Raw genomic sequence first — 24,439 nt, 5'->3', positions numbered from 1 at the left:
CACATTGTTATGGGTCTGGAGTCATGAGGCCAGACCAGGTAAGGACAGTAGTTTTCTTCTTTATAGGACATTGTGAACGAGGCATGTTTTTCTGATAATTCAGTGATTTCATGGTCGTCATTAGACCCTTAATTCCAGATTCACTGCTGCAGTCTTCATTTGCTGTCAGTCATTAGTATTTTCTGCATAGATCACCATTTGATGACTGGCATTCTTGACCTGACCAACGCTCTTGACTCAGTCAATTGGGAAGATCCTGCCGAAGGTCAGCCGTCCAGTGAAGTTCCTCAACATCCCCTGTCTCCTTCAAGACAAGATGTCGGTGGCAGTAATATAACAGAATACTTTGAGTGAAGACTGGGTTCAAGCAGGGATATGTCATCACCTTTTTCTCCATCTTCTTTGCCATCATTATTCTTATCGAGAACAAGCTTCCAGTGCTTTGGGAGTTGTCTACAGAGCGCGTGAGAAACTTCTACCTCAAATGGTTGAAATCCAAAGAAATGATACCGGCCTTGCTTGCAGAACTTCAGTATGTGGATAACAGTATCATCTCTGTTTTGTGCCTTTACGGAAGCAATTGGTCTCAACCTTGACCTCCAAGAAGATTTGAATCCTTTACTAATTTGTCCCAGATCAAGCTCTGGGGTTATCGTTCATTATGTTCAATAGAGAAATCGTCCAAACACACAACATTTCCCCTAACTGAAAAGTGACGTCTCATCTAAGACTGACATTGATGTGGAGATTCAATATTGCATCCGACTTAGGAGTACCACCTTTGGACACCTAAAGATGAGCTGCTTTGACAGTGACATTTGTGCTAATGCCAAAATTCTTGTGTATAAGGTGGTCCTCTTCTAATTTGCTCCAAAACTATTTCTGTGCATAGAAGCCACCTCAAAATACTGTCATATTTGAGATGGAGTCTCCATATCAGCTGAGAGGGCAGGCATACTAACATCAGCATTCGTGAAGTAGTGAACAGCACTAAATCAAGGCAGTGATCATCTGAAACCATCTCCGCTGGACCAGCCCCGTGCTTAAATGGCTGAGTTCAGACTACCAAAGCAAATCATGTTCGCCCAACTCGAGGAAGGCATCCTAACAAGAGGACAAAGGAACCATGTCAAAGACTTCTGCAGGATACGCAACATGGTTGTCGACATATCGGCAACCCTTGTTCAAAAGAAACCAACTGGGAGGAAACTCCCATAAGGAACGCTATTCTTTGAACACCTGGCAGCAAGGGCAAGTGTGGAAGTGGAACTGGAGAAAGGAATGCCAACAATCTCAAAGGCAAGGACTAATTCCACCCTCTGAAAGCACCTGCCAAATGTGTGGTCAGCAGTGCAGCTTTTTAGTATTAACATATCAGCCATGCAAGGATCCACAGAACCCTAATTAGTAACGTGGAATTTTGCAGATGGACAGTCATACTCATTAGTGAGTGATTGCCATTGACAAATTCCAGATTGTTATTCCATTCATGTTCCATCAGCCATGGCAGGGTTTGAACCCAGGTCTCCAGAACATTATCTGGATTAATAGTCTCGCAATAATACCATGAGACAATTGCCTCCCCCTACTTGAGAATCATTATATCCAGTTAGTATACACAGTGAATCTTTGAAATTGTTTTCTCCAAAGTCTGTGGTCCTTTTCGTAGTGTGGCTACCAGAACTGAGCACACTATTCCAAATGTGGCTTATCTAAATCAACTGCAGCATGATCTGCCAGTTTTCATACTCTTCCCAGCAGATGAAGATAAACATATCATGTTTTCTTGATCACTTTATTGATTTTATATTGCCACTTTCAGGGAAGTGAAGACCTATTTGCCTAGATCCCTCTATGCTGATGCTATTAAGGATTCTGCCATTTTCTGTATACTTCCCTCCTGCACTAGATTTTCCAAAATGCATCAACTCCCGTTTTTCTGGATTAAACGCCATCTGCCTTTTTTTCTGTCCAAGTATCCAGCCTATTTATATCCTGCTGTATCCTCTGGCAGTTCTCCTCACTATCCACAGCTCCCCCAACCTGTGTTGTCTGCAAAGTTACTAATCAGGCCACCGATATTGTCCTCCAGATCACTTCTATACAAACAAAAGGAGTCCTCACATTAATCCCTGCGGAACATGACATACAGATCTCCAATCAGAAAAACACCCTTCCATTCTTTTCATGTGAGTCAATCCTGTCCCTAAAATTCTTCTCTAGTACTTTCCCAACCACGACATTAGACTCACCAGTCTGGCTATTCGCCAGTGCTCTAGGATCTCTCCAGTCACTAAAACAGATACAAATAATTCATCCAAGGCCCTGGCACATTCTTCACCAGCATCCTTCAGCATTCTGGGATAGATTGCATCAGGCACTGGTGACTTGTCTACCTCCAATGTTTTTCAGAACACCAAAACACCACCATCACCTTTACATTTTCCTAGAATATCAACATAGTCCTCCCAAGATAATCATCCACCATGTATTTCTGTTTTGTGAATATCAATGTAAAGTATTTTTTAAGGACCTCACCAACTTACTCTGGTTCCATATATAAATTCTCTCTTTTGAATGTACACAAGGTTGAAGTTGGCATATGGAGAATTTTTCTTGATACAAATTCATTAGATTAAGCTTGTGCTAGTAAGAGTTTAGAAGAATGAGAGGCAACCTTATTGAAACCTCTAAGATTCTTAAGGGACTTGACCGTGTAGATGAAGCGCGATTATTTCCCCTTTATGGGGCAAGTCTAGGATCAAAAGGGAATAATCTCCAAGTAAGGGGTAACCTATTTAAGATAAAGTTGAGGAGGAATTGCACTTGTGGAATGCTTTACTCCAGAAGGCGGTCAATGTTGGATTGTTGAGTATATTCAAGGTTGAAAGAAACAGATTTTTCATCAGTGAGGGAGTTAGAGGTTGTGGCCAAAAGGCAGGAAAGGGGAGTTGATTATTAGTGCAGCCACAATTTCATTGAAAGGTAGAGCAAACCCAATGGTTAGAAAGGCCTACTTCACCTCCTACATCTTATGGCTCTATAGATGCGAATCTGATATCCTGATCAGATCTGTCCTATTGTGATTCCGAATCCACAACAATGAGGTTGACTCTTAATTGAAGCAACCTGAAGTAGATGACTGTTTTCGATAGTGCAGCAAAAAGACTATTCGAAGGAAAATCATCATCAAAGCTATTTTGAGGATATTCAAGGATGAACAATAAATGCTAGTCTGATCTATGTCACACAACTGCATAGTGAATTGTTTTAAAAATCCAATTCGTATCTCCAGGGATCTCACTGTTACCTCATCCCTGGTTATGCCTGTGCACATCTAGACATTGAATAGCAAAAGTGAGTACCTGATTAAGAGATTTGAGTGCTTTCAGTAGAGACAAGTGATTCTAACCAGATAAACTTAATGTCTGCATTGGTTAGTCTATTTCCTTAAGACCAATAACTCTCAAGTGATTTGCATATAGCTTTTTTTTTCAAAAGGAGCATTTTGATGTATTAATTCTTAGTATTTTACTACTTTTTTTGGTTTAGGTTACTTTACAATTCAAAAGGTGGTCCCTCAAACTGATGGGTCCAGTTCTAAAGTGAAAGTGAAAGTGCGGGTTAATATTCATGGTATCTTCAGCGTATCCAGTGCCTCATTGGTGGAAGTGCAGAAATGTGAAGAGACTGATGATATTCCTATGGAAACAGATCAATCCCAGACTAATCTGAAAGAAGAGGAGGTATATTTGTAATACTTTGCTCTTAATGAATGGTTTGATAAACAATGTTTATTGGTGCTCTTGAATTATGGACTGACTGTGCAGTTTGACAGTTGAAAGTATTCATCATAAGTGTCTCAATGGTACCATTGCTGCTGAATTGGTATTTTCAACATTAAGGCACAAAGTTGCTTGCTTAAATTAAATCCTAACTTATTTATCACACCTTCTATTGCATCCCCACAATCTCTCTCCCACATTGCAACTGTGGATCTTCCCTACCGCAAAGAGTAAACTAATCAACTTCTTGGCTTGTATCCATTGGTCCATAACGGTTTGATTTTCCTTCCTCCCCGATAGCAGTGTGCCTGGTCTCTGTCTATAATAGCACACAACTATTTTTGCTTAATTCTATGTGAATTAATATGGATACACTGCACTAAAACAAGGACTAGGTTTTACCTAGTGATGTGCTAACTATTGAGGCTTCGTTATTACTTATCCTTTATGCAGTGAAGTTAATAGACATAAAAGATTCTGGATTGCCACACCTTGTGAATATTTAATTTCTACTTTCACAGAAGAGCTGAGGGATAGTTGACGATAACAAGGGAAGAAAACTCAAAATGACAACTAAGTTGGATCATTTAGCTGAAAACAATTCATAACTAAAGTATTATAGTATGTTATGAACAAGGATTGGTGTTTTGATCGCAATGCTCCTTAGTTCCCTATCTTAAAAAGAATCATTTACTAGTCTATGTCATTGTGTTTGAATTGATGGGTTGTGGAGCTGCAAATTTTTGTTCTTTTCAGAGCAAGATGCAAATTGACCAGCAGGAGGAACCAGCTCATGGTGATGGTAATCTCCCTCCAGGATCAGCAGAGGGTCAGAAAAATGAAATTGATGAAATGGAGGTAACTTTTTTTATTTAGCTTTTTGCTGTGATTTTTTTCCATTTACTGTCCTTTAAGGATTATCACTGTAATTATTGAAGGATCAATGGACTCTTCACACCTTACATTATGATGAGAAATCTCCAGTACTTGAATTTTCTCAAATTGCAATGTAAGCAATTACTTATAACAAGTGAATGGCCACTTTTATCACATTGAACATGATAGTAAGCCTTCTTGAGCCACTATAGTCTATGATATAAATAAGTCCACAACACTTGGTAGGGAGAAGGCATATATTTTCTAAATCGAGAAGTGTCAGTTAGAGATTTAATCTGCAAGTTCCCTATGCACCTCCTGCCAAAGCTGCCCTGTATTATCTCAGTGCATCTTGTTATGGATGTTGCAGTGCAAGTGGGATGCAAATACTAGTGGAAGGGAGAGAAAGAAATGCTAATGTAGTGGGCTGCTTTGTCCAGAATGGTGTTGAACAATTGCTACAGTAGTTGCAAGGTGATTCTATTTCAGCATTTCCCTAAATTGTGATTTGAAAAAGGTAGATCATATGGATACTTATGGAGCCTCCTAAACTTGTTTGTGGATGGTGGTAGACAGTTAATAATTGATTGCTTAACTTTGATAGTGTGTTATGTCTACTGTTTTGGTGTGGCTTTGGTCTGTACTTTAATTGCACTCAATTGGCTTCTCACTCTTAAAAATACCTGGTGTTGCTCCCAGCATGCTCCCCTACACTACCCAGTATGCCAAGGTTGATCCAATGGCTTGATAGTAATAATGTAATATCCCTGGCCATGAAATTGCAAACTGAAATGCAATGCTGCTGTCTATAGCCACAGACCCTTCTGGATGTCCAGTTATGCGCTGCTAAATCTTTTGGATTGATCCTATTTTGCATGGTGGTGGTGCTACGCAATTTGGTTCTCAATGTGAAGTCAGGCTTTCTCATTACAATAACTATGCTGTAGTTACTTCCATGAGTGGTATCTGGGATGCAATTGTGATTGGTGGATTGGTGAAGATGTGATTGAATAGTGCTTTTCCTTTTTTGGTTCTTTGACAATCTGTAGATACACTGTTAACAGTATTCTTCAGGAGTTTGCTAACTTGGTCGCAACAGTGCTACTGAGCCACTCTTGGTGATGGAATGTTGAAGAACCCCATCCAAGATACATGCTCTGTTCTTAACATTTTTTCCATGCTGCTCAACATGGAGTACTGATTTACTTTCTGAAGGAAGTTGATAGTTACCAGAATGTTATCTTGCTCAGTTTTTATCAAAATCTCACACCATGTCACAACGTTTAGGAACAGGTAAACAAAATCTGGTGAAATAAGTTCTTGCTAAGGAGACATGATAAAGCATTAGGGTAGTCGAAAGAGACAATTTCTAGAAAATAGGGTTGGGGCAGCAGAATGCATGAATGCCAGCAGTACAGCAAAGAAAATTCGGAATGTGCATAGTGACAAATGGAGTAAAAGTAAAATTTTCCTTGGGCTGTAGGCATTGTTTTTTCTAAACTGTTTGTTGTCATGCAGCAAATGAAAGGCAGTGCACCGGTTATTCACACATATATTTCTGTAAGATGCTAGTCAATATAATGCATTGCAATGAACAAGTGATGCATAGCAAAGGAAATTGAGGCTTTAGACTAAAGGAGACGAGAAATAGGTGGGATAACATTAAAGACAAAAATAATTACTTGAAACTTTGGGGTGATATTGGTGCATAATTTGTTCCTGTACATTACCAACTTCTCTCAACGCTCTTTTCCTTCCATATCCTCCACCTATAAATCCATATTTTTCTTTGTCCACACCTTTCTTTGACAGCATGGGGCTGAATGAAGAAGTGGTAGACCAAGGTGTCCAATGATATCCTCCGATTTTCCTGTTTGCTGATCATTTCACTAGCTGCAATGCATGGTTCGTTCAATAATGCATGCAACAAATCTGGCCTTACGATCAACACTAACAAAACTGAAGTATTGTACCAACCTGTACGTGGAAGGCCACCTCTTGATTGCAATGTTTCAGGCCATGATTAGAATCTGTCAGCAATAGATAAGTTCATTTATCAAACAATTTCTCTTATGTTGACAATCAGATCCATGCAAGAATTCAATGCAATTCTTGAACAGACTTTGAACATCAAAAGTCTTTTACGTAATTAGTTCTGCCCAATCTGCTCTACTCCCACAATACTTGGACTGTGTACTATCATCCCGCAAAGAAACTTGGCCACTTTGACTTGAGCTGCTTTCTGAAGTTTCTGAAGATACTGAAGAAGATAGTTGAACAAAATAACAGGCATTCAAATGCTCACCTAAACTGGCATGCCAAGCACCCATACATATTGAGACTCTCGTGCCTGAGTTGGAATTTCATGTTGCCAGAATGCCTGATATTTGCTAAGCAAAAAAAATTCCGTACTAAGCTCGAGTCTGGGGTTCACGTTCATGTTGTTCAGATGTGCTACAAAAACACTTTTAAAGGTTTCACTTAGGTTTGATAGACACAATCAAATAAACTATGCAACTTCCTTCAAAATAAAGTGCCTTATCCAAGGCAGAGAAAAATAAGGTGTGAAAATTGTAAGCTAGCAACTCACTCAGAACTTGCCTGCACTGCTCGATCCTATTCGAGGAGGAACCCGTTAAGAATGCATTGCCTTTAGCAGTCATTTGCATACCCACCAGAAACCTACCACGGTGAACATCTTCACCATGAACGATGAACAAGACCACCAAGTCCATTTTGCCCTGGTCACTACCTTTTCCTCCTGCATTAATCACTTTTTTCCCCTTCCCTATCCACTGTGCTCTCATCATTGAGGATGTAATTACAGTAGGAAATGTTAGAAATGTAGAATTAAGAATTTAAAGTGGACAGAAAAAGTTGACTTTTTATATATATATTCTGGATGGTCATATCAAAACATGATCAGAAATGGGGAATGAATTATGTCCACAAAGCTAAGTCTACTAAATACTTCCTCCAGAGGCACATTTAAGAAGTAAGAGCATGTGAAATAGGAATAAGGAGTAGACTATACAGTTCCTCAGATCTTTACCATTTGATCCTCCATTCACAACTCACTTTTCTTTCCCTTCTCATATTTTTGGACAATCTGAATCAAGAGATATGTGTCCATTTCAACCTTGAGCATCAACACCCTCTGAGAATTCTAAAGAGACTCAACCCTTTGAGTGAAGAAATTCCACTCAATCCTAAATGAGCAACCCTATCTCAACTCTTCCTATTTCCCTCCCTCCCTCCTCATCGTTGATTGTCAAGCTTTTTAAATATAATGTTATGAAAGATTGATTCATCCAATCAACATAAAATTGATTTCTTGTTCTTTTTCTTTTAGACTGGCGAAACTGCTTCCAAGGAAGATAAAAATAGAGACCAGCCTCCTCAGGCAAAAAAAGCAAAGGTCAAAACAAAGACTGTGGACCTACCCATAGAGAGTAATCTGCAATGGCAGTTCGATCAGCAGCTGCTGAACCTATTCATTGAAACTGAGGTAGGAAATACTCTTGAGCAAAGGTTGTTATAATATAGCTACTAAGAGCTAAACATATAACTCGTCGAACAGTTGCTTAATAGTGCAAGACTTGATTATTGATAACAGACATGCTGCCGAAGTTCTTAGCTGGGAAAGTATGGGGCCTATTAGAGACAAGAGTTAGTGTGTGTGTGGAGGCAAAGGCAGTGGGTGAGATCTTAACTGAATATTTCCCATCTGTATTCACAAAGGAGAAAGACATTGTAGCTGAAGGTTCCAGTTGGGATGGTGAGTTTCCAGAGCGTCTTAAAATTTAAGAGGATGAAGTATTAGATGTTTTCACAGCATAAAGGTACATAAATCCCCAGGGCCTGATGAGATTCATCACAGGCTGCTATGGGAGGCAAAGGAAGAGGTGGCTGCAACTCTGGTGGGGATGTTTAATAATTCACTGGCTACAGATGAAGTGCCAAAAAACTGGAGGATAGCTAACGTTCCCTCGTTCAAGAAGACAGCAGGGTTAGTCAGATAGTTGCCAGTTAGTCTTAATTCAGCAGTAAGAAAATTATTGGAAAAATTGAAGGAAAGAATCAATCGACGCTTGGAAAGACAGAATTGATCTGGGGTTGTCACAATGGATTGTCGGATGGAGAGGCTGAGAGATTTTTAACTGAGTCTTTTGAAAAGGTGATTGCTATTGAAAATCTGTTATGAGCGAGTGAATAGGTCAGATTTGTTTTCCTTGGAGCAGAGGAGGCTAAGGAGAGATCTGATTGAAGTACTCAAAATTGAGACACATCAATAGGTAGATCGTGAGTGTCTTTCTCCCCATGGCAGACCTGCCTAAGACCGGAGGGTGCAAGTTTAAGTTGAGAAGTAAGTAATTTGGAGGGGAACTAATGAAAACATCTGTCATCCAGAGAGTGGTGGTAAGATGGAATGTACTGCCTGTGAGATTGGAGGCGGGTACTCTTGCAACATTCAAACATCTGGACAAACATTTCAAATGCCAGGACGTGGTACGTTATTGGGGTTGTCAGCACTTCGAATGCTCCATTTAATGGCCTTGGAATCAGCACAATTTCAAAATTTTCAGACTGCACCAAGTTGGAAGGTGTAGTTAATACAAAAGAAAGCAGCATAATACAAGAGATTAATTAAGTTACAGACCTAGTATGTAAGTAGCCAATGCAAGTGCTTTTGATAATGAAAATGAGGGAGCTGCGAACTAAGATTTCGGTGCACAGAAAGCTAAGGGAAAAGATCCAAATTATGAATAGTAATAGATGGTAATAGCAATTTGTTGAATGCAAATAACTGTTTTCTCAACTGAGTTTGAGAGATGCACAAAAGAAGTAGGAAGTTGATTCTCGTCTCTCTTTGGTAAACATATGTGGAAATGTTTAAAGGCAGGTGGTTCTTTTTTGTAGAAAAGAGAAGGCTGAGGTATGACTTCACAGATCTTTTAATAAAAGGGCTGATAGAGTAGTGACAATAAAGTTCACATTTAAACTCATTGAGCCGCCTTCGAAGCCAAAATGAAAATTCCATTTGCAGTATTGTATCTCTGTAAGTATAAAAACAAGCTTAAAAAAATCAGCAACTATTACAGTGTAATCACCAAGCACTCAGTTAAGAATATTTTGTTCCCATTGTTTGGGCTCGAAAGTTTTACCAAATTAGATTGGAAGCTAAAAGGTAGGACAAGCAAGTAGTACTCAGGATTGCTACTGGTGCCACGGGCAAGTGAGGTTCGGAACAAAGAGCAAGTGTAGCTGAGCATGTGGCTGCAGTGCTGGTGTAGAAGGGAGGACTTCAGATATATGGATCATTCCACCTTCTGTGGAAGATGGGACCTGTACAAGAAGGATGGGTTGCACTCGAACTGGAGGGATACCAATATCCTGTGCGGGAGGTTTGCTAGAGCTTCTCGGGAGGATTTAAACTAATTTGGCAGGGGATGGGAACTGGAGCTATGGATCAGAGGATGGGGTAGCTGGTGAATAGGTAAATACAGCATGCAAAACGTCTGTGAGGAAGAATGCACTGTTGATAGGCAAATTTGCAGTCAGTGAGATGGGTTGAAGTGTGAGCATGGATCAGTACTTGGAGCTACAATGTTGCGGCCATTATGGAAACTTGGATATCACGGGTGGGAATGGTTGTTGGATGTTCTGGGGTTTAGGTGTTTCAAAAGGAATAGCAGGGGAGTAAATGAGGTGGGGGAGTGGCATTGCTAATCAGGGATAGTATCACAGCTGCAGAAAGGGAGATCATTGAGGAGGGCTTGTCTACTGAGTCATTATGGGTCGAGGTGAGAAACTGGAAAGGAGCAGTCACTTTATTGGGTTTTTTTTAATAGAACCCCCAATAGGAACAGAGACATGGTGAGGCAGATTTTGGAAAGGTGCAGAAGTAACAAGATTGTTGTCATGGGTGACTTCAACTTTCCTAATATTGATTGGAACCTCCTCAATAGTTTGGATGGGGTAGACCTTTGTCAGCTGTGTCCATGAAGGATTCCTGACTCAGTATGTATATAGGCTGAGTAGAGGAGAGGCCATATTAGATTTGGTGCTTAGCAATGAACCAGGTTGATGTCAGATCTCTATGGGAGAGCATTTTGGTGATAGTGATCACAACTCCCTGACCTTTATTGAAGTCATAGAGAGGGATAGGAGCAGATGGTATGGGAAAGTATTTAATTGGGAGAGGGAGAATTACAATGCTATTAGGCAGGAACTGAGAACAGATATTCTCAGGAAAATGCGCAACAGAAATGTGGAGGTTATTTAGGGAGCACTTGCTTAGAGTGCTGAATAGGTTTGTCCCACTGAGGCTAGGAATGAAAGGAATCTTAAGTGATGTGGTGTGGAACATTTAGTCAAGAGGAAGAAGAAAGCTTAAGTTTGAGGAAACAAGGATAAGAAAGGGTTCTAGAGGGTTACAAGGTAGCCAGGAAGAGACTGAAGAATGGATTTAGCTAGAAGAGGGCATGAGAAAGCCTTAGCAGATAGGATTAAGGAAAACCCCAAGGCGTTCTACACTTACGTGAGGCACAAGAGGATGGCCAGAGTGAGGGTAGGGCCAATCAGTGATAGTGGAGGTAACTTGTGCCTGGAGTCAGAAGAGATAGGAGAGGTCTTTAATGAATGCTTTGCTTCAGTATACACTATTGAGAGGGACCTTGTCGTTTTGTGAGGAGTGCATGAAACAGGCTGATACACCCGAATGGGTTGATGTTAAGGAGGATGTGCTGGAAAATTTTGAAAAACATGAGGATAGACCAGTCTCCTGGAGCAGGTAGGATATACCCAAGGTTACTATGGGAAGCAAGGTAAAAATATTATGCCTTTGGCAATGATCTTTGTGTCGTCACTGTCCACTGGAGTTGTACCAGTTGATTGGAGGGTGGCAACTGTTATTTCCTTCTAGAAAGGGAATAGTGATAACCCTGGGAATTACAGGGCTGTCAGTCTTATGTTGGCAAATTATTGGAGAGGACTCTGAGAGGCAGGGTTTACAATTGATTGGAAAAGCGTAGCTTGATTAGAGATAGGAGAGGATGCTGCCTGACCTGCTGCGCTTTTCCAGCAACACATTTCCAGCCTTGATTAGAGATAGTCAACATGGATTTGAGAGGGAATGTGAGGGCTGCAGATGCTGGAGATCAGAGCGGAAAATGTGTTGCTGGAAAAGCGCAGCAGGTCAGGCAGCATCCAAGGAACAGGAGAATCGACGTTTCGGGCATAAGCCCTTCTTCAGGAATGAGGAATGTGTGTCCAGCAGGCTAAGATAAAAGGTAGGGAGGAGGGACTTGGGGGAGGGGCTTTGGAAATGCAATAGGTGGAGGGAGGTCAAGGTGAGGGTGATAGGCCGGGGTGGGGACGGAGAGGTCAGGAAGATGATTGCAGGTTAGGAAGGCGGTGCTCAGTTCGAGGGATTTGACTGAGACAAGGTGGGGGGAGGGGAAATGAGGAAACTGGAGAAGTCTGAGTTCATCCCTTGTGGTTGGAGGGTTCCCAGGCAGAAGATGAGGCGCTCTTCCTCCAACTGTCGTGTTGCCATGGTCTGGCGATGGAGGAGTCCAAGGACCTGCATGTCCTTGGTGGAGTGGGAGGGGGAGTTAAAGTGTTGGGCTACGGGGTGGTTGGGTTGGTTGGTCCGGGTGTCCAAGAGGTGTTCTCTGAAACGTTCCGCAATTAGGCGGCCTGTCTCCCCACTGGATTTGAAAGGGGCAGGTCCTGCCTCACAGGTGTTATTGAATTCTTTGAGGATGTGGCAAAACACATTGACAAAGGTAGAGTAGTGGATGTGGTGTATATGGATTTAAGCAAGGCATTTGATAAGATTCTTCATGGTAGGCTCATTCAGACAATAAGGAGACATGCCATACATGGGAAATTGGCTGTCTGGATACAGAATTGGCTGGTCAATAGAAATCAGGGTGGTAGTTGATGGAAAGCATTCAGCCTGGAGGCTGGTGACCAGTGGTGTTCCACAGGGATTTATTCTGGAATGTCCACTCTTTGTGATTTTTTTATAAATTACTTGAATGTGGAAATGGCAGGTTGGTTTGACAATGACACAAAGGATGGTGGAGTTGTGGATAGTGTGGAGGTCTGTTGTAGGTTAATAGGGGACATTGACAGAATGCAGAGCTGGGCTGAGAAGTGGCAGATGGAGTTCAACCTGGAAAAGTGTGAAGTGATTCATTTTGGAAGTAGAGTTTGAAAGCAGATTACAGGGTTAAAGACAGGATTCTTGGCAGTGTGGAGAAGTAGCAGGATCTTGGGATCCATGCCCATAGATCCCTCAAAATTGCCCCCCAAGGTGAAAAGTAAAATCTGATTTTAGCTAGATTGTTTTCTTCTTTACAATCTAAGTTGCATTTTTTCTGTCTTTTCGTTTTGAGTTGTTCATTTAAGAATAACTTCTCCGAGAATTCAGCCTTTTATAAATAGAGATTTAAATGTAGCAGTTAGGAAAGGTATTTTAGCACATTTTTCACAATCAGCCTTTCATCTTTGTTACAAGAGTAAACTTGGTGTTCTATTCATAGAATGGGACAGAAGTAGGTAGAACAGTTACTGTGGAATTCCACCAGTTGAACCATAAATAACCTTTCTGATTCTTGGAGAATGGTAATTTATACTGAAAAGTAAACTATATCTCTTGCTGCATTACTTGTAAGCGTAAAGTTTTCTTTACTAACTTTACAGATCGTCTCATCAGGATGAATGTTAAATATTAAAGCAAACTTTTTTTTTTCTCTTGACCCACATCAAGTGTATGGATTTGATGTTTCTACCAATTTCCCACAAATATATTTTTAAACTCAGACCATACAGAGGACTCAATACTTTGCCACTGTAAATGCACACATTTCTGGCCTTCAGTATTGATTCGCACCTTTGCAGTTGGCACGGACTCAATTCCCGAAGTTAACCGTTTTGGAATTCAGCATAATTTCCATTTGGTTGTTTTAATCCTTCATCAATGGATAAGAAATTAGCTGAACAGAGTTTGCCATCTTTCCTCTGTCCCTTCTCTCCCTCCCCCTTTTTCTGTGTCTGCTTCCTCCTGAAGTGTCTTAAGAATGTAATTTTTGTCTTTAACTTTGTAAATGTGTCATGCAATTATGAAATGTTGAAGTATTTTAATCAGTAATGCTTCCATTTAGGGTAAAATGATTATGCAAGATAAACTTGAAAAAGAAAGAAATGATGCAAAGAATGCCTTGGAGGAATATGTGTATGAAAGTAGAGACAAGCTCTGTGGAATTTATGAAAAGTTTGTCAGTGAAGAGGTAAGTATTTGATTCTGTACCAGTTTTATTTGCATAATGAGGAATACAATTGCAGGGTTCTGAAACAATATCTTGATACAATTAGCTATCTATCCTTGGGTTCCAGGAAGGAGCTGAGACAAAGCTGATTGAAGGCATTAATGAGAATAGGTTATAATAAGCAACATAATAGAAATGATTAGTAAGTATTTTTAGAGGTTTTTTCATTTGTTTTGCTATGTGGCATATTGGCCTTCAATGCTGTGAACTTTTTCAGCAAAAACAATTTGTACTGTTTTACATTACAATCTTGTTTTCCTATTTTGGAAGCAACTAATGTTAAGAGGAAAAATTTCCTAATAACCTAGAGAAAATATCCATAATTTGTCTGCATTATTTAGGTATCTTACAGGTTTGTCTCACTGTTGCTTAACTTGATTGTGCTGTGTTTTGCCCTTTGGTTAAGAAATTTGCTATGTTTAAGGATTTAATTACATTGCCATTTGGGTGTGAGCAGTGAGGGATTCACTGCACTGGCAGAATCATGCTAACACATTATATGGTTCCATTATAATAAATCCTACTCAACAGGGAGCTGTTTTTCCTTTTTTAAAAAAGTCAGAATTTAGGCAGCACTGTTTTACATTTAATTACAAATCTCTTGACTAGAGATTCATGAAGTGTGGTACAATGTGAAGTGGACTAGATTGGGTTGGGATATCTGGTCGGCATGGACAGGTTAGACCGAAGGGTCTGTCTCCATGCTGTACATCTCTGACTCTGATTCTGTCTATGAGCTTGCCAAACATAGAAAAGCATGGAGAGAGGAATCATGTTCTAAATCAATTAAAGACTCACCTAATGGGTCATTTGATGGGTTACATCAGCTGAATGCAGAAGGTGTATGAAACATGTTAAGGACATCAGATAGGGTATGATCAGCATCACAGGAAGTTATGTATGGTTGGGTTCATGTACGAGGTAAATGTGCGAGAGTCTTTGTAATGGTTTATTTGCTTGCTTTTCTGGATTGTAGGCAAATGCTTTCAATTGAAAAGGCACCTTTTTAAAAAAAAATTTGATTTCTAACATACAAATTAGGGGTAAGAATAATTCATTTGGATACTTCAACCTGCACTACTGTTCAATAAAATCGTGGCTGATTTGATTCTGGCCATAACTTCACATTCTGATTTACCCACAATAGCCTTTAACTCTCATCATTCAAGAATCTAACTACCTTTTGTCTTGAAAATATATGGTGACTTTGGCTTAACTGCTCTGGCAAAGAGTTCCAAAGTTCTATAATCCTCAGAACAAAAATTGTGTCCACCTTTAAATAGAGTCATAGTCATAGAGATGTACAGCATGGAAACAGACCCTTCGGTCCAACCCAATCTAGTCCCACCTGCCAGCACCTAGCCCATATCCCTCCAAACCCTTTCTATTCATATACCCATCCAGTTGCCTCTTAAATGTTGCAATTGCACCAGCCTCCACCACTTCCTCCGGCAGCTCATTCTATACACGTACCACCCTCTGCATGAAAAGGTTCCCCATAGGTCTCTTTTATATTTCCCCTCTCACCCTAAACCTATGCCCTCTAGTTCTGAACTCCCTGACCCCAGGGAAAACACTTTGCCTATTTACCCTAATATTTGCCCCTCATAATTTTGTAAACCTCTATAAGGTCATCCCTCATCCTCCAACGCTCCAGGGAAAACTGCCCCAGCCTATTCAGCCTCCCCCTATAGCTCAAATCCTCCAACCCTGGCAACATCCTTGTAAATCTTTTCTGAACCCTTTCAAGCTTTACAACATCTTTCCGATAGGAAGGAGACCAGAATTGTACACAATATTCCAACAGCGGCCTAACCAGTGTCCTGTACAGCCGCAACATGACCTCCCAACTCCTGTACTCAATACTCTGACCAATTAAAGAAAGCATACCAAACGCCTTCTTCATTATCCTATCTACCTGCAACTCCACTTTCAAGGAGCTATGAACCTGCACTCCAAGGTCTCTTTGTTCAGCAACACTCCCTCGGACCTTACCATGAAGTGTATAAGTCCTGCTAAGATTTGCTTTCCCAAAATGCAGCACCTCGCATTTATCTGAATTAAACTCCATCTGCCATTTCTCAGCCCATTGCCCTACCTGGTCAAGATCCTGTTGTAATCTGAGGTAACACTCTTCATTGTCCACTACACCTCCAATTTTGGTGTCATCTGCAAACTTACTAACTGTACTTCTTATGTTCGCATCCAAATCATTTATGTAAATGACAAAAAGTAGAGGGCCCAGCACTGACCCTTGTGGCACTCCAGTGGTCACAGGCCTCCAGTCTGAAAAACAATCCTCCACCACTACCCTCTGTCTTCTACCTTTGAGCCAGTTCTGTATCCAAATGGCTAGTTCTCCGTGTTCAGTGAGATCTAACCCTGCTAACTAATCTCCCATGGGGAACCTTGTTGAACACCTTACTGAAGTCCATATAGATCACATCTACTGCTCTGCCCTCATCAATCCTCTTTGTTACTTCAAAAAACTCAATCAAGTTTGTGAGACATGATTTCCCACGCACAAAGCCATGTTGACTATCCCTAATCAGTCCTTGCCTTTCCAAATATGTGTAAATCCTATCCCTCAGGATTCTCTCCAACAACTTGCCCACCACCGAGGTCAGGCTCACTGGTCTATCGTTCCCTGGCTTGTCCTTACTGCCCTTCTTAAACAGTGGCACCACGTTTGCCAACCTCCAGTCTTCCGGCACCTCACCTGTGACTGTTGATACAAATATCTCAGCAAGAGGCCCAGCAATCACTTTCTGTAGTTTCCCACAGAGTTCTCGGGTACACCTGATCAGGTCCTTCATATGTTGAAATACTGTCCCAGCTCTAATTGCTTCAATGAAAGGAAACATCCTTTAAGATCCTCACAACATCTCAGACTGAAGAGTCTTTGAACTCAATGTTAATTTTTTTCTATCTCTACAGATGCTGCCAGTCATAGTTTCACCAGCCTTTTCTGTTTCTGTTTCTTGAGGTCAAGTCTGGTTCAGTTAGATGGCCTTTATTCTTAACTCCTATGGATACTGCTCAACCTATCCAACCACTTCCTCTAAGATAACCCTCCCATTCCAGAAAGTTTCTCTGAGCTGCCAGTATAATCATGTATTTTCTTAAATAAATGGGTCAAAATGGACACTACCCTACATGTGATCTCACCAATGGTAGCAAAAGATCACTATTTCCATTTTCCATTTCTCTTGCAATAAATGACTACTTTCCTTTTGTTAATAATTGCTGTACCTCAATGCTAATTTGTGACTTCATGTTTGAGAACTCTCGTTTCTCTCTGCTTCCAAGATCTACAATCCTGCTCTATTTAAATAATATGGTGTTTTTCTATTCATCCTGTCAAGATGGACAAGTTCAGATTTTCTCAAGTTACGCTGTATCTCCCAAGTCCTTGCATACTCACATAATCTATTTATATTCCTTTGCACCTTGTATCCTGTTCACAACTTTAGTATGCAATCTTTGCATCATGATCACATGTCGCAACTGCATTTTGTGTCCCTTCATCCTAGTCATTGGGATAAATTATAAATATTTGAGGACCCTGCATTGATTCCTGTGGTACTGTGAAAATGAAGATTTTTATTTTAATCTTAATGCTTTTTATCTCTTAAATTGGAATGGAGAAATGACAGTGACAGTGTTATAGTGGATCATTTATAAATTTATATAAACCTTATGTTTAATAAAAATTAATTGCTTTTGGAGCTGCAACTTTTTCCGAAAAATTACCTTCCATGACAATTTCCTTTTTGCTTCCATGAATTTGCTTCCAGGCACTCTGATCATGATTAAATGCAAATACATCTGCAGGCATAGTTTTATCATAGCTGTGCTGTGGTTTTGACAATGCCTTAGTCTGTGAACAGGGGCATCATTCTTAACTGGGAGAAAATGAGGACTGCAGATGCTGGCGATGAGAGTCAAAAAGTATGGTATTGGAAAAGCACAGCCAGTCGAGCAGCATCTGAGGAGCAGGAGAGTCGATGTTTCAAGTGTAAGCTTTTCATCAGGAATGAAGAGCCAAACACTTTATTCATCCACTAGAGTTAAAATACAACAAAAGGAGGAATTGGAGTAACTTTACTGGAAAACTTAACAGAATAATAGATACAGTAGCTATTACTAATTAACTCTATAAATATGGTAGCATCTCATAAATATACCCTTGGCAAAAGACAAATTCAGAAAGCAGGCTGTCTCTCTCATGCAGCTCCCGTAGCAGGCAGAGAACACCCAGCTTTAACTAGCTGTAACTGAGAAAGGTGGGAAAGAATACCTTCCACTTCTTCAACACCCCAACAGCAACTGCTGAAAGCTGAAGTAAAGATCCTGGTTCTATTTAACAACACCCATTCAGGCTGCTTCTATTCCTCAACATTTTTTCAAAAAAACCCCAAAAGCCTCACAAGCTGTTTATTCTAGTGTTTGGCATCTCTGCCTTGAAACCTTTCTTCAAAAACAGAAGACAAAATAGCTTCTTAAAGCCATAGTAACATAGTTTAAAACAAAATATTGACTTAGCCAAACTGGCAGTACACTTTGACTCCTATCCATTGAAAATTAGTCATATCATATGACAGCTCAATTTTGGCACATTGCTACATTTCCCAAAGTACAGTTGTGTTACTGGCAGGCATTTGATCCTGCTCCTAGCCACTGTGGCCAATGAACTGCATCTTTGCGGGTGTTTATCAATGCTGTTGTTTCTTCAGATGAATGAGACAAATGGAGATCACTTTGAATTACCAACTCATTTGGCCTCTAAAAAAATGGTAACTCCAAAAGGTACCTTTTAAAACTAATCTTGTACTGCAGCATTGCATATTTTATATTCATTCATGGTATTTAGGCAAGTCATGGTGTCAGGATGAATAAACTTAAAATGGACAATAGTAAAATTCTAAGCCACGTGGATCTGCTACCACATGCAGGCCATGTGAACTTAATGTTTGTAACTGCTTATTTCCAAAATTAAAACTTGAAATAAAAAGTTGTTTCAACTGCAGATTACCAAAATTAATTTATTTTACACGTAAAATATGCGAGCATTAAACGAAATGCGCACAATTGATATCCGACATGTCGATCTTTGAATTAAGAGGTCCACTCAGCTGAATATAAAGCTTTCTTTTTACTCTTAGGAACAAAGTAAATTAAGCATCCTGCTTGAAGACACCGAAAACTGGTTGTACGAAGATGGTGAAGATCAAGGGAAACAAGTATATATAGATAAATTGACTGAGTTAAAGGTAAATGTGCAAAGCTTAGTCAATCATTTCCAGTTATATGCAATGCATATACATTTATTGAACATGGAGGGAAACTGTTTAATATTCCTGAAGCTAAAGCTATTACTCCATGCTGTACATTTTTAGAGTAGGATTTCTGTGATGCTGGTAAAGCATTGTTTTCCATTGTTGTCACTAATCACTGTTTATGCCATGCATTAATTTCTGATTAACGTAGTGTACCATCACATGCAAAGGTGTAAGGTATTACAAAACAATGACAACAGTAACCAGACAGTTGCAAAAGGTAGTGAGTAGAAAAAGGGCTTCAAGAATTCAGTTTCTCCATTCATCTCAAATGAGACATTTAACTGCAAGGTCTAGGGACCTGTCAACATTAATTTTAGATTATCAATGTTACCTCCCTCACTATTTTATGATTGAAGTGTCACAGGTGCCATGTGTGTATTTTTGAGATTGACTGTTGGAAGTCCAACTGCCCAAAATCTATAATTTTGCAGGCAGTGAGTCGCTATAGCTATGTCGCTTTCTTCAGAGATACTTGTGACTAACCTTGTGAACATGGGCAGGACGGTACTCTTGATTCAAGTTCCCATTGCACTTGTCTTTGCCGAGTATTGTTTTTGGTTAGAGAAAAAAAAATGACAAATGCTGGATTCCAAGGTAGACTGGATAAACACAGCAAGCTGGCAGCAATCAGGAAGTGGAGAAGTCAACGTTTCAGGTGTAACCCTTCAGGACTAGGGGGTTGGTGTATGGGGAGGTGCAGATAAAGGAGGTGGGGGTGCAGGGTGATGAAGTGGGGATAGGTGAACACAGGTGGAAGGGACGACCTGGTTGGTTGGTGGGAGGAATGAATCTGGTTGGTGGCTGGAAGGAAGGGTCAATAAGAGGAGTGGAAAGGAGGGAGAAGGGCTGGGAAGGGAGTCAGAAGTTGGGAATGGAAGTAATTTGAAATTGGAGAACTCAAATGTTGAGTCTTCTGGGCTGTGGGCTGTTTAGGTGGCAGATGAAGTGTTGTTCCTCCAATTTGTGGTCTTGATTCGTTGTGGCAATGGAGACCAAGGATGGTCATCTTGGAAAGGGAGTGGGAAGGGGAATTAAAGTGGGTGGTGACCTAGGTGGTTAGGTCAACTCCTTCGGGCCTGGATGAGATGCTCAGCGAAATGTTCCCTTAGTTTACGTTTGGTCTCCTGGATGTAGAGAAGACCACACTGGGAGCACTGGATACAGTAAACTAGGTTGGAGGAGAGGCAGGTGAACCTCTGTCTCATCTGGAAGGACTGTTTGGGGCCCTGGATGGAGATGGGGGATGTGGTGTGCCAGCAAGTTTTGCATCTTTTCTAGTTGCAGGGGAAGGTATCTGGGGGAGTAGAGGGGTTGGTTTGGAAAGTGGCACAAACCAAGGATTGGCAAACGGAAAGGTCCTTGCGGAAGGTGGGGTCTAGTTGGACTTGATAAAAGTGTTTAAGGACAATGCATTGGACACAGACTGGTGGGGTGGTAGGTGCGGACAAGCATTATCCAAGTCCATTGTATAAAATGGCTGATGTTGGGCTATTCAAAGGAACGAGAGGTCAATGCATGCAGAATCTATTTTAACATAGGCAATAGATATGTTAAAATAGATTCTGCATGCATTGACCTCTCGTTCCTTTGAATAGCCTCATTGTGATATTGCTGTTCAAATTTGTCACATTATTGTGTTTCCCAAAGTACGGTATCTGCTAACAGGCATGTGGCTAAGTAGACATTAGGCTTGTGCTGCCTACCTACCTCTGACTGTAGCTAACTAACCACGTTTCTCAGGTGTAAGTGGGAGGAAGTGAGGACTGCAGATGCTGAAGATAAGAGTCGAGAGTGTGGTGCTGGAAAAAGCTCAGCTGGTCAGGCAGCATCCGAGGAGCAGGAGAATCAATGTTTGCGCATAAAACCTTCATCAGGAATGAGGTGCTCATGCCCAAAACGTTGATTCTCCTGCTTCTCGGATGCTGCCTGATCGGCTGTGCTCTTCCAGCACCAATCTCTCGACCTGCATCTCTCCGGTATGTTGATCTAATCTGATGCTTCTCATGATGAACGTGCGAGATGGGGATTACTTTGAGCTGCCAACTGACCTGGCCATTAATAGAATGGTAGCTCTAAAAATAACAATTAAAGCAGATCTTGCATTGCAGAATGATATATTTTACATGCATTCTCAGGATGTGCATGTCATTTGGCAACCATTCCTTACTGCCCTTGAGTGGGTGAGATGGTGCGCATGGTTTGGGGATGGGTGTCATTGAACAACAGATAATACTCATCTGGAATTTGGAGAAGTTTGCAATTTTCCCCTTTTTTTGTATTAAACTCATGCTCTTGCATCCTCAAGGTAAGTCTAGGTTTGTCATTTCTTAACTCTCTTGTTGGAATGTGTTATGAGATGTCCTGTCCTGTACGCAAAGAAACATGCTCTGCATGCGCCTTCTTTCTCTCTGAACTAGTTCTGTTTGGGAGACTTGTTTCCTGGACATTCAACCTTATTTCTTACACTGGTAACTACACGACCTATGGACGTTGTGGATGATTTCCCCCTCAAAATATTAGCTGTCTTGTTTGTGAAAGTATTGTCATCAGCTGACTGTTTGTTTTTAAAAACACATTTTCTGCAGCCTACTGCTATGTTTCTGATCACCCTTTTTTATAGCGTTGTGAAACGTGTGAATGCCTTTCAATGTCCAGCTTCCTTTCCAACAGGTCCAGGTTTAAATCTTCAGTCAGCTTTCTATTCCTGTCAGAGCACTGAAATTGACCTAATTAGAGTCTCAGATTAACACATTATCTATCTTTGTCTTTCCCAGTCCCTCTGTAGTGCTGAAGTGGTTAATTTCCACCTCCTAATTCATCGATGATGATCAGCTGAGTGGATATGCTTTGGGCTTGATGTTACTTTTGACTATCCAATTGTAATTGCTTCTGTGCAATGGCTTTTCTTTTTGCCTTTGCTTGTACTTCCTTGATATTATCAGTCTGTTGTGCTATAAGCTGACACCACACAGCCTCTAGCTCTCTAGCACTGTTCTCAACTCCTTCCTCTCTTATTGCAACAGTACCGAAAGATCTACACCTTCCTCAGTTATTGGATTGGGAAGACCAGAGCCATTGCCTAACAGCTGCAGTGATGTTGAAATTTCTAGTTCTACACTTCATTGTGAGCACCCAGTATAGGTACACAGTACCTTTAGGTGGCGGCTGTGCCAGATTTAGGAATCATGACCCATTAGTTGCAGCACAATGCTATGTGACTTGAACAAGAGTTTTCCATCAGAAAATTTGAGTTTGCAAATGTTTGAGTCTCCAGATTAGCCCAAATTTTTGTTAAAATGCACAGATGTCTTCTAGCCCATCAGGCCATCAAAGCCACAGGGCAAATTTGCCAGTTTCTGCGACTCTGACCCCATCTACTTGTTTGCACAGGCAAATGTTTCAAGGTAGCGTAATCTGTAATATGCAAACAAGTAATTACATCAATTATCTCTCTTCAGAAATTTGGTCAACCAATTCGGGATCGTTATCAAGAGTTTGAGGATCGTCCACGAGCCTTTGATGAGCTGGGGAGACAGATGCAACAGTACATGAAGATATTAAATTCCTATAGAAATAAAGTATGTAGGCAAGAACATTTAATCAAGTGTAATGTGTGATGGAATGAAATGTAAGATGGATGTGTAAAATATACTTTGCAGTGTGTTCAAAATATTTATAATAATGTTTAATCTGTTAAATTCTGCTTTATTGTTAATAAATATCATTTTAGAATCTTTTAAAGGATACCAGAATGGGGTGGAATGTCATACTTGGAATGCAGCATGCATAATTTATAATTTACTTAATGACAAGTCATTAAAGCTGGCAGGACAGGTAGAGAGAGCTATTAATGGAGCACGCTATTCTAGGCTTCATAAATGTGAGTACCAGAACCAAGGTTGTGTTGAACAAGTATAAAAGAATGGTTAGACCTTAGCTAAACTATTGTATACAGTTTCAGACAGCACATTATGGGGAGAATGAGCGTACATTGGAGAGAGTGCCAAAAAAAGATTCCTGGGGTGAGAAGCTTCAAATCCTGAGGAAGGTATGAAGAAGTTGAGACTGTCCTCCTTGGAGAGGAGGAGACAAAGAGGAGATTTGGTTGAAGTTTTCAAAATCATGAGGTTTTGAACAGGGTAGATCAGGTGAAACTGTTACCACTCGTAAATGGATCCAAAAGCAGACGGCACAGTTTTAAAATGTTGTGTAAAATAAGTAATTGCAAGGTGCAAAAAATCTTCACACTAATTAATATATGGAATCTACTGCTCTAGAAATAAGAGGGAAGGTTCAGTTGAGATATTCGGGAGGACCTGGAATGTTTGTTTCTATTTAATTAATGCACAAGTTCATTGTGAAAAGCAGGAGACGAGCACGAAGTTAAAATGCTCAGCAAATCGGCGTAGAAACAATAGACTAAATGGCCTGCTTCTGTATTGTAATTGTTTGTTTGTCCAATTGCAACTTTGTATTTGCATAAATAGTAATGCATCTTCTCTGTTGTGGAAATGTAGTTAATCTTATTTTCTGTAAATTTTTTTTGCACTGACAGATTATCCATGTGCTCACTACTGTTGGTAATGATTACACAGAAATTAACAATGTGATAAATTCACAGAATAAGTTAGATTTTGTGCTGTATAGATTGTCACAATAACTGAAAATGTTTGCAGTATCAAACTTTTTTGAGTTAGACAAATATTCAGCACATGGAGCTATAATGAAAAAGACTTCAAATCTACCTCTGTGATCAACTATTCTGAAGAATCATAATCCTTTGAGATTATGCTCTCTGGTCTGAGACTCTCCCACAGGGGGAAACCATCTTTCAGCATCTTTGGGCTGCCTCCAATACCTTTATCTTTCTACGGATAAAGAAACGAGAACTGTTAACAGCATGAGAGGTGTGGCCTGGATACTGCATTATATAATTGTAAAAGAACCTCCCCATTTTTAAAACCCATCCCTTCGGAAATAAAGACCAACTGTCCATTTCTCTTCCCTGTTCCCTGCTGAACTTGGATACCAACCTTTTGTCATTCATACACAAAGTCCTCTATATCCCTTTGTGTTGCAACTTTCTGCAGTTTTTCTT

The 24,439-nt window shown here is 40.3% G+C and overlaps 1 protein-coding gene across 1 annotated transcript in view; it reads left to right on the top strand.

Annotated features, from left to right (window-relative positions):
• The window catches only part of hspa4a (heat shock protein family A (Hsp70) member 4a), a 70,890-nt gene that overhangs the window by 40,891 nt on the left and 5,560 nt on the right, over window positions 1–24,439 (top strand). Inside the window, exons 12-17 of the mRNA XM_043703337.2 lie at window positions 3,553–3,746; window positions 4,542–4,643; window positions 8,014–8,169; window positions 13,835–13,960; window positions 19,165–19,272; window positions 22,800–22,919. Of these exons, the coding sequence (XP_043559272.1) occupies window positions 3,553–3,746; window positions 4,542–4,643; window positions 8,014–8,169; window positions 13,835–13,960; window positions 19,165–19,272; window positions 22,800–22,919 (806 nt within the window). The remainder of the gene's footprint in view (window positions 1–3,552; window positions 3,747–4,541; window positions 4,644–8,013; window positions 8,170–13,834; window positions 13,961–19,164; window positions 19,273–22,799; window positions 22,920–24,439) is intronic.

Source organism: Chiloscyllium plagiosum, unplaced genomic scaffold (genome assembly GCF_037043375.1).
Source record: "Chiloscyllium plagiosum isolate Xiang-an unplaced genomic scaffold, Cpla_swu_hap1 HiC_scaffold_16, whole genome shotgun sequence".
NCBI classification, from domain to species: Eukaryota; Metazoa; Chordata; class Chondrichthyes; order Orectolobiformes; family Hemiscylliidae; genus Chiloscyllium; species Chiloscyllium plagiosum.
Note: the sequence above shows the minus strand (reverse complement) of the source record. Positions and strands in the feature narration are given on the sequence as shown.